The following is a 16889-nucleotide window of genomic DNA, read 5'->3' on the forward strand; positions in this document are numbered from 1 at the left end:
AGGTGGTTAGAGCGTTGGACTAGTAACCAGAAGGTTGCAAAAACGAATCCCCCCTGAACAAGGCAGTTAACCTGTTATGGATAGGGGGCAGTATTTTCACAGACGGATAAAAAAACGTACCCGATTTAATCTGATTAGTACTCCTGCCCAGAAACTAGAATATGCATATAATTATTAGCTTTGGATAGAAAACACTCCAAAGTTTCTAAAACTGTTTGAATGGTGTCTGTGAGTATAACAGAACTCATTTGGCAGGCCAAAACCTGAGAAGATTCTGTACAGGAAGTACCCTGTCTGACCATTTCTTGGCCTTGTTGATTATCTCTATCTATTACAGGGGATCTCTGCTCTTACGTGACATTTTCTACGGCTCACATGGACTCAGAAGGCGGCAAAATGCTGAATCGTGGCTTTGCAGGCTCTGGCTGAAACAAAGAAGCGCGTTTGGATAGTGGCTGGTTACAGTACTGTGAGACTCAGGCTCGTGCCCGCGTCGACCGAAAGCTTTGTTTTCTTTCCTCTGTTTAGCTAAACGGAGATTCCCGGTCGGAATATTATCGCTTTTTTACGAGAAAAATGGCATAAAAACGGATTTTAAACAGCGGTTAACATGCTTCGAAGTACGGTGATGGAATATTTAGAAATCTTTTGTCACGAATTGCGCCATGCTCGCGACCCTGATTTACCATTTCGGATAGTGTCTTGGAACGCACGAACAAAACGCCGCAATTTGGATATAACGATGGATTATTTTGGACCAAACCAACATTTGTTATTGAAGTAGCAGTCCTGGGAGTGCATTCTGACGAAGACAACAAAGGTAATGAAACTTTTGTAATAGTAAATCGGAGTTTGATCAGGGCTAAACTTGGTCGGTGTCTAAATGGCTAGCCGATCTACTGAGAATATTGCAAAATGTGCTTTCACCGAAAAGCTATTTTAAAATCGGACATATCGAGTGCAGAGGAGTTCTGTATCTATAATTCTTAAAATAATTGTTATGTTTTTTGTGAACGTTTATCGTGAGTAATTTAGTAAATTCACCGGATGTTTGCGGGGGGTATGCTAGTTCTGAACGTCACATGCTAATGTAAAAAAGCTGTTTTTTTATATAAATTTGAACTTGATTGAACAAAACATGCATGCATTGTATAACATAATGTCCTAGGGTTGTCATCTGATGAAGATCATCAAAGGTTAGTGCTGCATTTAGCTGTGGTTTTGTTTTTTGTGACATTATATGCTAGCTTGAAAAATGGGTGTCTGATTATTTCTGGCTGGGTACTCTGCTGACATAATCTAATGTTTTGCTTTCGTTGTAAAGCCTTTTTGAAATCGGACAGTGTGGTTAGATTAACGAGAGTCTTGTCTTTAAAATGCTGTAAAATAGTCATATGTTTGAAAAATGGAAGTTTTTGGATTTTAGAGGAATTTGTATTTCGCGCCATGCCCATCATTGGATATTGGAGCAGGTGTTCCGCTAGCGGAACGTCTAGATGTAAGAGGTTACCCCCATTCCTAGGCCATCATTGAAAATAAGATTGTGTTCTTAATCTGACTTGCCTAATTAAATAAAGGTGTAAAAAAAAAGTCAAATCGGTGGCCAAAATACCGATTATTATGAAAACTTGAAATCGGCCCTTCCGATCAATCGGTCGACCTCTAATGGATACACACAGACCAGGGAAACAGAACACACACAGACCAGGGAAACAGAACACACACAGACCAGGGAAACAGAACACACACAGACCAGGGAAACAGAACACACACATACGGTCCTACCTAGCATGATGAGGGAGGTGACGCCCTGTTCGTTGCCGCTGGGGTAGGTGGCGTATTCACAGATGTATTTCCCCTCGTCAGTCATCTTGACGTCCGAAATCTGGATGGAGGGGTTGCTGAGGGAGGGGGGCTCCGTCGTGAAGCGGACCCGCCCCTTCAAGGGCGATGTGGGGTAACTTGCCCCAAATTTAGGGTGGAACACTGCGATATTGAGCCGCTCGCCCTCCTTCGGCTCATAGATCCAGGACACCTGCGTAGTAGAGTCAAGTTCATTCATTCAAATATTACACAACCTGTCAAATGGAGAAAAGGGGTCAATAAATAACAGCGACTCTTACTCTTTTCTTTGTGAACATATATTACTATGTTTGATTTTATTTTATTTATTTAACCTTCATTTAACTAGGCAAGTCAGTTAACTTCTTACGTGTAGGGGGCAGTATTTTCACTTTCGGATGAAATACGTGCCCATATTAAACTGCCTCCTACTCAAACTCAGAAGCTAGGATATGCATATTATTAGTAGATTTGGATAGAAAACACTCTGAAGTTTCTAAAACTGTTTAAATGATGTCTGTGAGTATAACAGAACTCATATGGCAGGCAAAAAACTGAGAAAAATCCAACCAGGAAGTGGAAATCTGATGCTTGGAATCTTTCCAAGTCATTGCCTATCTAACACAGTGACTTAGGTTTCATTTTGCATTTCCTAAGGCTTCCACTAGATGTCAACAGTCTTTAGAACCTTCTTTCAGCCTTTTGCAGTGAACAGAGAGCGAACAAGAAGGTGGGGAAGTTGGTGACCCAGAAAATGACATGAGTTCATTGGCGCACATTCACGTGAGGAGGTAGCTGTGTTCCAAAACGTTTTTCAAGACATTGGAATCGTCCGGTTGGAATTTTATTGAAGTTTTACATTAAAAAGGCCCTATAGATTGATGCTTTACAATGCTTGACGTTTCAACAAACGTAAATATAACTTTTTGTCGTGAAACTTTCCACGCGCTTCCTACATTTGGAGTAGCTTACTGAACGCGCAAACAACAAGGAGGTATTTGGACATAAATTATGGACTTTATCGAACAAAACAACATTTATTGTGGACCTGGGATTCCTGGGAGTGCATTCTGATGAAGATCAAAGGTAAGTGAATATTTCTAATGCTATTTATGATTTTAGATGACTCCAAAATGGCGGGTATCTGGTGTATTTTTCTGAGCGCAGTACTCAGATTATTGCAAAGTGTGCTTTCCCCGTGAAGCTTTTTGGAAATCTGTCACAGCGGTTGCATAAAGGAGATGTTCATCTATAATTCTTTGAGTAACAGTTTAATATTTTATCAACGTTTATGATGAGTATTTTTGTAAATTGTTGTGCTGATTCACCGGCAGTATTGGAGGCAAAATATTTTCTGAACATCACGGGCAAATGTAAAATGCTGTTTTTGGATATAAATATCAACTTGATCGAACAAAAAATGCATGTATTGTGTAACATGATGTCCTAGGAGTGTCATCTGATGAAGATCGTCAAAGGTTAGTGCATCATTTTAGCTGGTTTTCGTGACATCTCCTTGCTTGGAAAATGGCTGTGTGGTTATTTTTGTATATGTACTTTCCTAACATAATGTAATGTTTTGCTTTCGCTGTAAAGAATTTTTGAAAATCGGACAACGCGGTTGGATTCAGGAGAAGTGTATCTTTAAAATGGTGTAAAATGTTTGAGAAATTGAAATTATTAGATTTGTGGTTTTGAATTTGGCGCTCTGATTTTTCACTGCCTATTATCAAAGTCAATCCCGTGTCGTAAGAAGTTAAGAACAAATTTTTATTTACAATAATGGCCTACCGGGGAACAGTGGATTAACTGCCTTGTTCAGGGGCAGAACGACAGATTTTTTACCTTGCCAGCTCGGGGATTCGATCTAGCAACCTTTCGGTTACTGACCCAACGATCTAAACACTAGGCTACCCCCCGCCCCACTACAGTAGATAAAAGCTTTCAAATCAAATAGCATATCAGACAATCCATGTACAGTGCATGTAAACTTGGATGATCAAGGACAAAGTGTCTTAATAATAATGTAGAATTCTCTCTTTTTAATGGTCATGGATGTAAATTGTTATGACGGTAAAAGCCATGAGTCCAGACATTAGTTCCTGTATGTGTGTCTGATCATTTAGGACTTTCTTCTCATGTTGTAAAAACGTATCCATTTGTCAACATACGAGTTCCTGTCTGACACTGACCTGTGTGAGCTGTATCCCTCCAGCGTCTGCGAAGGCACACCTCAGGTTGACCGCCTGGCTGGGGTAAGACATCACTTCCGGTTCCACCTTCACCTGCTGAGACAACGCCCCTGGGAGGAAGAGGAGAGGACATTAGTGCACCTTCCTGTTTTCCCCTCCCTGTTCTTCGTCAGAGGCCATGAAGGAAAAGTGAGTAGGAGAGGAAGCTTGTTGAGTCTATTGGGACCAGGCCCCAGCCTGCCTGATGAGGAGAGGAAGCTTGTTGGCCCTAGTCTGTTCGATGACAGATTATAGTTCTGTGGAATCATCTGGTACACCATTAAGACTACCTGTAGTAAGCAAGTAGGTCAACACTCCAGGAGTCTGCTAGAGGAGTCTGCTAGACAGCTAGAGGAGTCTGCTAGACAGCTAGAGGAGTCTGCTAGACAGCTAGAGGAGTCTGCTAGACTGCTAGAGGAGTCTGCTAGACTGCTAGAGGAGTCTGCTAGACTGCTAGAGGAGTCTGCTAGACTGCTAGAGGAGTCTGCTAGACTGCTAGAGGAGTCTGCTAGACTGCTAGAGGAGTCTGCTAGACAGCTAGAGGAGTCTGCTAGACAGCTAGAGGAGTCTGCTAGACAGCTAGAGGAGTCTGCTAGACAGCTAGAGGAGTCTGCTAGACAGCTAGAGGAGTCTGCTAGACAGCTAGAGGAGTCTGCTAGACAGCTAGAGGAGTCTGCTAGACAGCTAGAGGAGTCTGCTAGACAGCTAGAGGAGTCTGCTAGACAGCTAGAGGAGTCTGCTAGACAGCTAGAGGAGTCTGCTAGACAGCTAGAGGAGTCTGCTAGACAGCTAGAGGAGTCTGCTAGACAGCTAGAGGAGTCTGCTAGACAGCTAGAGGAGTCTGCTAGTCTGCTAGAGGAGTCTGCTAGTCTGCTAGAGGAGTCTGCTAGTCTGCTAGAGGAGTCTGCTAGTCTGCTAGAGGAGTCTGCTAGACTGCTAGAGGAGTCTGCTAGACAGCTAGAGGAGTCTGCTAGACAGCTAGAGGAGTCTGCTAGACAGCTAGAGGAGTCTGCTAGAGAGCTAGAGGAGTCTGCTAGAGGAGTCTGCTAGAGGAGTCTGCTAGAGGAGTCTGCTAGACTGCTAGAGGAGTCTGCTAGACTGCTAGAGGAGTCTGCTAGACTGCTAGAGGAGTCTGCTAGACTGCTAGAGGAGTCTGCTAGACTGCTAGAGGAGTCTGCTAGACTGCTAGAGGAGTCTGCTAGACTGCTAGAGGAGTCTGCTAGACTGCTAGAGGAGTCTGCTAGACTGCTAGAGGAGTCTGCTAGACTGCTAGAGGAGTCTGCTAGACTGCTAGAGGAGTCTGCTAGACTGCTAGAGGAGTCTGCTAGACTGCTAGAGGAGTCTGCTAGACGAGTCTGCTAGAGGAGTCTGCTAGAGGAGTCTGCTAGAGGAGTGTGTGTGTGTGTGTGTGTGTGTGTGTGTGTGTGTGTGTGTGTGTGTGTGTGTGTGTGTGTGTGTGTGTGTGTGTGTGTGTGTGTGTCGAACCACAAAATAACCCTTCTGCAACCACATAACCTCTTTACAACCACCTGGAGACTCTGCTGCCATGATCGAAGAGCCAGAAGCACTGGTATTCCCCTCATGAGGAGTGAAGGGTTCAGAATCTGAGTGTGTTCTAGCTGGATCCTGGTGCCTCTCCAGACCTTGAAGACCTGTGTGTATTGTGTCCTAGTGTAGGGGCCTACTGCTGTGTGATCTAGGTGTTTGGGAGGGATCAGGCAGCAGCCTGACTTCAATCCAACTGCAGCAGATAGACCAACTACAGATTAGCTCTGGGACCTGCTCGGCTCTAGTGAGGGAAGGAGGGAGGCATGGAGGGCTATTAAAACCCAGGATTGCTCGTCTCCACTGGGGAGTATTAATTGAGTCAACCTTGCACGCCACAGGTCATTACACAGACCTGTATTGATAAGCGTGCGCACACACACACACACACACACACACACACACACACACACACGTTTTAATCCCAGGAAGGCAGGCAGGCGGGAAGTAAGGCAGGCAGAAAGCCCAGAGGGACAGGGCTGAGGAAAGCCTGCCTGCTGTCAGTCATAGACAGAGCAATAAGAGGAAAACCAACCCAGTTTAACTCTCTCTAAGCCAAGATGAGAGGGGGATGAGAGGAGAGGAATGGTTTGAGACATCCAACCCCCCCAGGGATATAGAATATAACCCACCCCCTGAAATGACTAACCCCCCCGGGGTTGTAGACTATCATTAGAACGACAAGGATTGACTAGATTATTTATGGTGTGTGTGCTGTGTTGCTAAGGTAAGGATGCCTTAAACAGAAAACTAATATTATAGTGGACAAATTAAAATGGAATATATATAAAAGAGAGCGAGAGAGAATTGAAGTCTGGAACCAACAAGACCCTGTGCATCTTCTACCCCCAAGCCATAAGACTACAGTGAGGGAAAAAAGTATTTGATCCCCTGCTGATTTTGTACGTTTGCCCACTGACAAAGAAATTATCAGTCTATCATTTTAATGGTAGGTTTATTTGAACAGTGAGACAGAGTAACAAAAAAATCCTGAAAAACGCATGTCAAAAATGTTATAAATTGATTTGCATTTTAAATGAGGGAAATAAGTATTTGACCCCACTGCAAAACATGACTTTGTGATTGCCAACAAGGGTTTTGCCACCAAGTACTGAGGTCAGACGTTTCTTGTAGTTGGCCACCAGGTTTGCACACATCTCAGGAGGGATTTTGTCCCACTCCTCTTTGCAGATCTTCTGCAAGTCATTAAGGTTTTGAGGCTGACGTTTGGCAACTCGAACCTTCAGCTCCCTCCACAGATTTTCTATGGGATTAAGGTCTGGAGACTGGCTAGGCCACTCCAGGACCTTAATGTGCTTCTTCTTGAGCCACTCCTTTGTTGCCTTGGCCGTGTGTTTTGGGTCATTGTCATGCTGGAATACCCATCCACGACCCATTTTCAATGCCCTGGCTGAGGGAAGGAGGTTCTCACCCAAGATTTGACGGTACATGGCCCCGTCCATCGTCCCTTTGATGCGGTGAAGTAGTCCTGTCCCCTTAGCAGAAAAACACCCCCAAAGCATAATGTTTCCACCTCCATGTTTGACGGTGGGGATGGTGTTCTTGGGGTCATAGGCAGCATTCCTCCTCCTCCAAACACGGCGAGTTGAGTTGATGCCAAAGAGCTCCATTTTGGTCTCATCTGACCACAACACTTTCACCCAGTTGTCCTCTGAATCATTCAGATGTTCATTGGCAAACTTCAGACGGGGGTGGATATGTGCTTTCTTGAGCAGGGGGACATTGCGGGCGCTGCAGGATTTCAGTCCTTCACGGCGTAGTGTGTTGTTTTCTTGGTGACTATGGTCCCAGCTGCCTTGAGATCATTGACAAGATCCTCCCGTGTAGTTCTGGGCTGATTCCTCACCGTTCTCATGATCATTGCAACTCCACGAGGTGAGATCTTGCATGGAGCCCCAGGCCGAGGGAGATTGACAGTTCTTTTGTGTTTCTTCCATTTGCGAGTAATCGCACCAACTGTTGTCACCTTCTCACCAAGCTGCTTGGCGATGGTCTTGTAGCCCATTCCAGCCTTGTGTAGGTCTACAATCTTGTCCCTGACATCCTTGGAGAGCTCTTTGGTCTTGGCCATGGTGGAGAGTTTGGAATCTGATTGATTGATTGCTTCTGTGGACAGGTGTCTTTTATACAGGTAACAAACTGAGATTAGGAGCACTCCCTTTAAGAGTGTGCTCGTAATCTCAGCTCGTTACCTGTATAAAAGACACCTGGGAGCCAGAAATCTTTCTGATTGAAAGGGGGTCAAATACTTATTTCCCTCATTAAAATGCAAATCATTTTATAAAATTTTTGACGTGTTTTTCTGGATTTTTTGGATGTTATTCGGTCTCTCACTGTTCAAATAAACCTACCATTAAAATGATAGACTGATCATTTCTTTGTCAGTGGGCAAACGTACAAAATCAGCAGGGGATCAAATACTTTTTTCCCCTCACTGTATTTTAGAAGTTTGTTTAAATCAGCTTCTTGATATATCACACCAGTCAGGTGGATGGATTATCTTGGCAAAGGACAAATGCTCACTAACAGGGATGTAAACAAATGTGGCCACAAAATTTGAGAAATAAGCTTTTTGTGCATATGTAAAAATTCTGTGATCTTTTATTTCAGCTCATGAAACATGGGACCAACACTTTACATGTTGCGTTTATATTTTTGTTCAGCGTTAACCAATAGCTACCCGGAGTTACTGCATTGACCTTTTTTGCAAGAGCTCTTGACTCATCACATACGCTGCTGTTACTGTTTAGTCTATCCTGTTGCCTAGTCCCTTTTTCTATTACTTGTCTTTTCTCCCTCTCTGCATTGTTGGGAAGGGCCTGTTAGTAAGCATTTCACTGTTAGTCTACACCTGTTGTTTACCAAGCATGTGACAAATAACATTTGATTTGAGACGGTTGAGGGAGAGAGGGAGGAGAGAGGGAGAGAGGGAGAGGAGAGGGAGAGAGGGAGAGAACAGAAGCTGTGTGTCAGTGCTGCTCTACTTTACTGTGCTTCAGTTTACTGCCTAAAGGACAGGTGACACACAACACGCCCACCAATACAAACAAATACATAGATTTGTCATCAAAAAGTAGCACATCAATGTTCAAGTCGGCATCCTATGTACTGTCACCAATCATTATGTCTCTCCCTCTCTTACACCCTAACAGCAGTGACACCCCTACTACATTAACCCCTTCCTATCAGCACTCTGCCTGACATATACTTATTTCCCACCATGCCTTTGATGGAGGGAAAACGGATCAGAAAAGGAGGAGAGGTGTGCCGGGAGGATGTGAGGAGGAGAGACAGCTAGGAGATGTCAAAGTGATGCAGGATCAGTGGACAGCAAGAGAGAGCAGGGGATGAAAGGTTGAGTGAGTGAGTGAGTGAGTGAGTGAGTGAGTGAGTGAGTGAGTGAGTGAGTGAGTGAGTGAGTGAGTGAGTGAGTGAGTGAGTGAGTGAGTGAGTGAGTGAGTGAGTGAGTGAGTGAGTGAGTGACAAAGGGAGAGAGCAGGGTGAGAGTGATGAGTGAAGGAAGGGACATGAGGGAGGAATGGATAGAACAGGGTACAAGGAATGGAGGGGGAGGGAAAGAGGGAGAAACCAGAGATACCTCGAGAGAAGAGGAAGCAATAAACAAGGTTGATGAGCGACAGAGAGAGAAAGAGGAGAGCGGGAGACAGAGGAGATAAGACAGGGAGAGAAATAAAGTAGGAGAGATGTTTAGACCGGAAAAGTAGAGAATGAGAGCAAGAATAGGAGAGGGAATCAGTGCATGGAGAGAGGAATGACAGAAAGAAAGAGGAAAAGGGAGAGTGGGAGGTATGGAGCAGTAAAGGAGAGCAAAGGTAGACTACACACACTTGACCTTGAGAGAAAATGAGGACTGTCTCAGAATAGAGAAAGGGTAGAGAAACAGTGGGAGTATGACACACACACACAGACACCATTTGAACAGCCGTGGCTTTAAAGGGAACATACGCCTATTACCCTTTCCCTGCCTCCCTGCCTGCTTACCTCCCTCCCTCCCTGTCTGCCTCCCTGCCTGCCTTCCTGCCTCCCTGCTTACCTCCCTCCATGTCTGTCTGTCTGTCTGTCTGCGTACTTCCCTCCCTCCCTCCCTGTCTGTCTGTCTGTGTACTTACCTCCCTCCCTCCCTCCCTGTGTACTTACCTCCCTCCCTCCCTGTCTGTCTGTGTACTTCCCTCCCTCCCCGCCCGCTTACCTCCCTCCCCGCCCGTCTGCCCGCGTACTTCCCTCCCTCCCCGCCCGCTTACCTCGCCCCCCCGCCCGCCCGCTTACCTGCCCCCCCCCCGCCCGCCCGCTTACCTCCCTCCCCGCCCGCCCGCTTACCTCCCTCCCCGCCCGCCCGCTTACCTCCCTCCCCGCCCGCCCGCTTACCTCCCTCCCCGCCCGCCAGCTTACCTCCCTCCCCGCCCGCCAGCTTACCTCCCTCCCCGCCCGCCAGCTTACCTCCCTCCCCGCCCGCCTGCTTACCTCCATCCCCTGCCCGTCTGCTTACCTCCATCCCCTGCCCGTCTGCTTACCTCCATCCCCTGCCCGTCTGCTTACCTCCATCCCCTGCCCGTCTGCTTACCTCCATCCCCTGCCCGTCTGCTTACCTCCATCCCCTGCCCGTCTGCTTACCTCCATCCCCTGCCCGTCTGCTTACCTCCATCCCCTGCCCGTCTGCTTACCTCCATCCCCTGCCCGTCTGCTTACCTCCATCCCCTGCCCGTCTGCTTACCTCCATCCCCTGCCCGTCTGCTTACCTCCATCCCCTGCCCGTCTGCTTACCTCCATCCCCTGCCCGTCTGCTTACCTCCATCCCCTGCCCGTCTGCTTACCTCCATCCCCTGCCCGTCTGCTTACCTCCATCCCCTGCCCGTCTGCTTACCTCCATCCCCTGCCCGTCTGCTTACCTCCATCCCCTGCCCGTCTGCTTACCTCCATCCCCTGCCCGTCTGCTTACCTCCATCCCCTGCCCGTCTGCTTACCTCCATCCCCTGCCCGTCTGCTTACATCCATCCCCTGCCCGTCTGCTTACCTCCATCCCCTGCCCGTCTGCTTACCTCCATCCCCTGCCCGTCTGCTTACCTCCATCCCCTGCCCGTCTGCTTACCTCCATCCCCTGCCCGTCTGCTTACATCCATCCCCTGCCCGTCTGCTTACATCCATCCCCTGCCCGTCTGCTTACATCCATCCCCTGCCTGTCTGCTTACCTCCCTGTTGGTCTGTCTGCCTGCTTACCTCCCACCCTGTCTGCTTACCTCGCTGCCTGCTTACCTCCCTCCCCGTCTGCTTACATCCCTCCCCGTCCGTCTGCCCGCTTACCTCCCCCCGCCCGTCTGCTTACATCCCTCCCCTCCCGTCTGCTTACATCCCTCCCCGCCCGTCTGCTTACATCCCTCCCCGCCCGTCTGCTTACATCCCTCCCCGCCCGTCTGCTTACATCCCTGTTGGTCTGTCTGCCTGCTTACCTCCCAACCTGTCGGCTTACCCCCCCTGCCTGCTTACATCCCTCCCCGCCCGTCTGCTTACATCCCTCCCCGCCCGTCTGCTTACATCCCTCCCCGCCCGTCTGCTTACATCCCTCCCCGCCTACTTACCTCCCTGTTGGTCTGTCTGCCTGCTTACCTCCCAACCTGTCGGCTTACCCCCCCTGCCTGCTTACATCCCTCCCCATCTACTTACCTCCCTGTCGGTCTGTCTGCCTGCGTACCTCCCACCCTGTCTGCTTACCTCCCCGTCTGCTTACATCCCTCCCCATCTACTTACCGCCCCTCCCCATCCGTCTGCCCGCTTACCTCCCCTCCGACCGTCTGCCCGCTTACCTCCCCTCCGACCGTCTGCCTGCTTACCTCCCCTCCGTCCGTCCGTCTGCTTACCTCCCCTCCGTCCGTCTGCCCGCCCGCTTACCTCCCCGTCTGACTGTTTACCTGCCTGCCTGTCTACCTCCCTCCCTCCCTCCCTCCCTCCCTCCATCCATCCCTGCCTGCTGCTTACCTGAATCAGTGTGTGACTGAGTGAGGGAGTGTGGCTGATGGCACAGTCCATCTCCAGCCCCAAAGAGGCCAGTTATGTACAGAGTAACACCACATCCCCAGGATTCACTAGACCATTTACTGGCCAAAACAAGCATTCAGCCTACTGTCTAATGCCATACAGGCTTAATCCTCAAACAGTATTCCCTGCTGTGTGCTCTAGTCTCAAGTCCTGTTCAGTAGGGAGGAAACTGAAAACATTTGGAAATTGAGTGAAGCAGGGAGGTTCAACCTGCATGTGTCCAATAACAACAAAGAGTTGTTTTCCACTGCTAAACATTGTGTTGCGATGTATCCTACTGAGAATGGCCTTGTACATTAGCCCCTGTGCTACCCTGTTCTCTACAGAGCTCTGTGGTGGCCCATTTGTTCAATCATCCTGGACCTTGATTTATTTGATTACCTACATTAGCTGCTGCACTCCCTCTGGTATTCAACCCAACACATTTAGCCTTTTAGCTCCTCAATGTGATCCTGTGGGCTGGCCAGTGGTTTGTCTCTGAGGTTGAAGCCAAATAACCTGCATCTCTGTAAGTACTCTGACTGCATGTGTCACTGACATCCGTCCCAGATGGCACCCTATTCCCGATATAGTGTGCATTAAGAGCCCTGCGGGTCATGGTCAAAAATAGTGCACTACATTGGGAATAGGGTACTATTTGGGACAAAGCCTGTGACTGGGCTAATAAAGTAGTCTAATAAGTACTTGCTGCTGTAGGCTGTGTTTTGGCGAGGGAGAACATACATTAGCCTTCGTGCCTACTGGTCTAGGAGAATAACAGCCTTGATACTGTAGATTCTACCACTGTAGCCTGTAACTGTGTATAATGGCAGGCATTTGCCCTCTAAACTACACACTATTTTCTCAAAGTAACAGCAGAACTGGGCTGCTGTGTAGTCTGTACAGTATCTCTACTTGAAGTGAAGCCTCATCTTGGGGTGTAAAAAACATACTTTGCTCTTTAGACGAGCATAACACCTGTACTGTAGACAATAAGTAATAACTTCAGTCAACTGTTTATTGAGCAAATTAAACATCCACAGAGACATTCATATTTCAAAAAGAATGTCTACACACATTTTGGTATGCAGGGAGCAGAGTGTTGCGTAGTGAGGCTTACATGCTGAACCGACCAGACTCGTGTGAGCGAGCGTAGCAAAATGTACACATACATGTTATTCAATCAATCATCGTAGCCAGGCGCTAAAATAGAACTTGGTTCTATTTGTGAAGCTTGACATGCTGCAAGTCCCGCCTCTCCCATCTCCTCATTGGTTTTTAGGAAATATACAAAACGTGGGTGATTGAAAGACGAACTGAGGTCCACACTCCAGTCCAGTCGGTGGTGGTAATGCACATTAAAGTTGGTTGCCAAATGCCATAAAGTCCAAAGAAGAAGCAGCCTGAAGGAGGAGAGATTACTAGAAACTAACTTGGTTTACCCTTTTATCTGTGGATTAATTGTCAGAGTAGAGGACCTTGTGTATTTCAGGTAAAATAACAACCCAACATTTATATCCCAGGACAAATTAGCTAGCAACAGCAAGCTAGCTAAATTGGCATCAATGTTTAATGCTTTTCGACCTGTCCTCAATTTAATATAGTTGGTTCAGAGTTGGTCCTGATTGTGTCTGGTGTGGGTGGACAGAATCAACATGCGCGTGCGGTGTGGTCAGCACGTTAGCAACGGGCAGGGCAGGCGTTTGACAAGCTTACAATAGGAGAGGAAGTGGAGAGGAGGTGAAACGAAACATGGCCCATCCTCTCATTGACCTTCTCTCAGCCCACTACATCACCAGATAATCAATACACAGGAAGGATACACTACAACAATAGGCTGTGCCTCAAATGACACCCTATTCCACATGTAGTGCACTATATGGGTAAAGGGGCGCTGGTCAGTAGTGCACTACAGTGCATTCGGAAAGTATTCAGACCCCTTTCCTTTTTCCTCATTTTGGTACGTTACAGCCTTATTCTAAAATAGATTAAATATTTTTTTAATTTATCTAAATATAAAACCCCATAATGACAAAGCAAAAACAGGTTTTGAATTTTTTGCAAAGTTATTAAAAATAACTGAAGTATTCACATCTTTCACTATGAGACTCGAGATTGAGCTCAGATGCATCTTGTTTCCATTGATCATCCTTGAGATGTTTCTACAACTTGATTAGAGTCCACCTGTGGTAAATTCAATTGATTGGACATGATTTGGAAAGGCACACACCTGTCTATAAGGTTCCACAGTTGACAGTGCATGTCAGAGCAAAAACCAAGCCATGAGGTCGATGGAATTGTCCGTAGAGCTCCGAGACAGGACTGTGTCGAGACACAGATCTGGGGATGGGTACCAAAAAAAAAACATTTCTGCAGCATTTAAGATCCCCAAGAACACAGTGGCCTCCATCATTCTCAAATGGAAGAAGTTTGGAACCACCAAGACTCTTCCTAGAGCTGGCCGCCTGGACCAAACTGAGCAATCGGGGGAGAAGGGTCTTGGTCAGAGATGTGATCAAGGACCCAACGGTCACAGTGACAGAGCTCCAGAGTTCCTCTGTGGAGACGAGAGAAACTTACATAAGGACAACCATCTCTGCAGCACTCCACCAATCAGGCCTTTCTGGTAGAGTGGCCAGACAGAAGCCACTCCTCAGTAAAAAAGGCACATGGCAGCCCGCTTGGAGGCTGTCATGTGGCACCTAAAAAGGCACCTAAATGACTCCATGAGAAACAAGATTCTCTGGTCTGATGAAACCAAGATTTAACTCTTTGGCCTGAATGCCAAGCATCACATCTGGAGGAAACCTGGCGCCATCCCTACGGTGAAGCATGGTGGTGGCAGCATCATGCTGTGGGGATGTTTTTCAACAGCAGGGACTGGGAGACTAGTCAGGATCGAGGGAAAGATCCTTGATGAAAACCTGCTTCTGATCACTCAGGACCTCAGACTGGGGCGAAGGTTCACCTTCCAACAGGACAACGACCCTAAGCACACAGCCAAGACAAAGCAGGAGAGGCTTTGGGACAAATCTCTGAATGTCCTCGAGTGGCCCAGCCAGAGCCCTGACTTGAACCCAATCGAACATCTCTGGAAAGACCTGTGCAGCGACGCTTCCCATTCAACCTGACAAAGCTTGAGAGGATCTGCAGAGAAGAATGGGAGAAACTCCCCAAATACAGGTGTGCCAAGCTTGTAGTGTCATACCCAAGAAGACTCAAGGCTCTAATTGCTGCCAGAGGGGCTTCAACAAAGTACTGAGTAAAGAGTCTGAATATTTATGTAAATGTGATTTGTTTTTTTAAATATATTTGCTAAAATAAAAACATTTTTTTTCTTCATCATTATGGGGTATTGTGTGTAGATTGATGAGGGGAAGAAACAATTTAATACATTTTAGAATAAGGCTGTAACATAACACGTGGAAAAAGTCAAAGGGTCTGAATACTTTCTGAATGCACTGTACACAAACACTTTTTTTTTTTTTAAAGGTTGTCATCTGAGATTGGCACACACGTCACCCAATGGATAAATATTCAGTCATATATAGACTACTCAAGGTGAAAGAGTCTCTCTCTCAGGGTAAAGTGACTAGGCAACAGGATAGATAATACAGAGTAGCAGCAGCGTATGTGGTGCACGTGGGCATGTGTGTTCCCCCTGTCTGTTTGCTTACATGCTTTGTATTAGAGTTTGTTCTGTAGGGAGTATGTTAATATTTCCGCACAGAAAGTCAAGTTTGTTACTTAATTACACAAAACCTAAAATGAAAACTAGTTAATTTAAATAGTTAGTATGCCTCCAACTGAAATGCCTTCCAGCAAGATCTGACAGGGGCCTAAAGTCCCTTTACTACAGGGACCCCAGCAGGATCTGAATGGAGCTTCCAGTCCCTTTACTACAGGGACCCCAGCAGGATCTGAATGGAGCTTCCAGTCCCTTTACTAAAGGGACCCCAGCAGGATCTGAATGGAGCTTCCAGTCCCTTTACTACAGGGACCCCAGCAGGATCTGAATGGAGCTTCCAGTCCCTTTACTACAGGGACCCCAGCAGGATCTGACAGGAGCTTCCAGTCCCTTTACTAAAGGGACCCCAGCAGGATCTGAATGGAGCTTCCAGTCCCTTTACTACAGGGACCCCAGCAGGATCTGAATGGAGCTTCCAGTCCCTTTACTACAGGGACCCCAGCAGGATCTGAATGGAGCTTCCAGTCCCTTTACTACAGGGACCCCAGCAGGATCTGAATGGAGCTTCCAGTCCCTTTACTACAGGGACCCCAGCAGGATCTGAATGGAGCTTCCAGTCCCTTTACTACAGGGACCCCAGCAGGATGTGACAGGGGCCTACAGTCCCTTTACTACAGGGACCCCAGCAGGATCTGAATGGAGCTTCCAGTCCCTTTACTACAGGGACCCCAGCAGGATGTGACAGGGGCCTACAGTCCCTTTACTACAGTGACCCCAGAAGGAAATTACAGACTAAATGTATTGCATGCTGTATCTCTGTGGATTTCCACCCTTCCCTCTCTCCCTGTCCCTCCATCCATCTCTCCCTCTACCGCCTCCCCTCCTTCTCACCAGTTGTGCACATACCAGAGAGCAGAAGGTCAATTCTGGTCCAGTGAGTTTGTTTGGATGGAGTGATCGTTATAGGAGCAGACTTTGAATAAGGCTCCACCCCAAATGGCACCCTATTCCCTAAATACAGAAGGGTACTACTTTTGACCAGGGCCCATAGGGCATGCATCATATGACTGAGTGCAGCCATACAGTAGCTGAATTTAGTTTCAACAGTAGTGCACTCTCCTAACAAGGGATATACCTACAAACATACAGTACTGAACATTGACATGGTTTTGTACCATTCTCTACAGTACATACTACATCATTTAAGGAGGTGCAGGCAAAGCAAAAGCCCAGTAGTCAACTAAACAAAACAAACATTTGTATAGAAACATGCATACCCATTCAACTCAAGCGGGCGCACACACCCCCAAGCGGACACACTGCGTGGCCCAGGCAGGCACTCGTCTCTACAGGCTGAATTATTCATTTCCTGGTGAAAAGGAGCACAGCGGTCTCCTCTTCTCATACCTCCATTATTGATAAAGAGAAACATTTACACTGGATTTGTGACTCCAGAGAGACTACAGGAGGATGGAAATGTGGTTGTGTTGTGGGCTTGTGTGGTTGTTGGCCTGTTCATGGTTGTTTACAGA

At 47.1% G+C, this 16889-nt stretch overlaps 1 protein-coding gene across 3 annotated transcripts in view; it reads right to left on the reverse strand.

Moving 5' to 3' along the window:
• The window catches only part of si:ch73-22o12.1 (poliovirus receptor), a 79723-nt gene that overhangs the window by 40080 nt on the left and 22754 nt on the right, over positions 1 to 16889 (reverse strand). For all 3 annotated transcript variants that reach the window (XM_014201010.2, XM_014201011.3, XM_014201009.3), the window contains exons 2-3: positions 4035 to 4144; positions 1786 to 2035 (exon numbers count right to left, since the gene is read on the reverse strand). In XM_014201010.2, the coding sequence (XP_014056485.1) occupies positions 1786 to 2035; positions 4035 to 4144 (360 nt within the window). The remainder of the gene's footprint in view (positions 1 to 1785; positions 2036 to 4034; positions 4145 to 16889) is intronic.

The sequence above is a fragment of the Salmo salar genome, chromosome 05, assembly GCF_965601325.2.
Source record: "Salmo salar chromosome 05, fSalSal1, whole genome shotgun sequence".
Classification (NCBI taxonomy): Eukaryota; Metazoa; Chordata; class Actinopteri; order Salmoniformes; family Salmonidae; genus Salmo; species Salmo salar.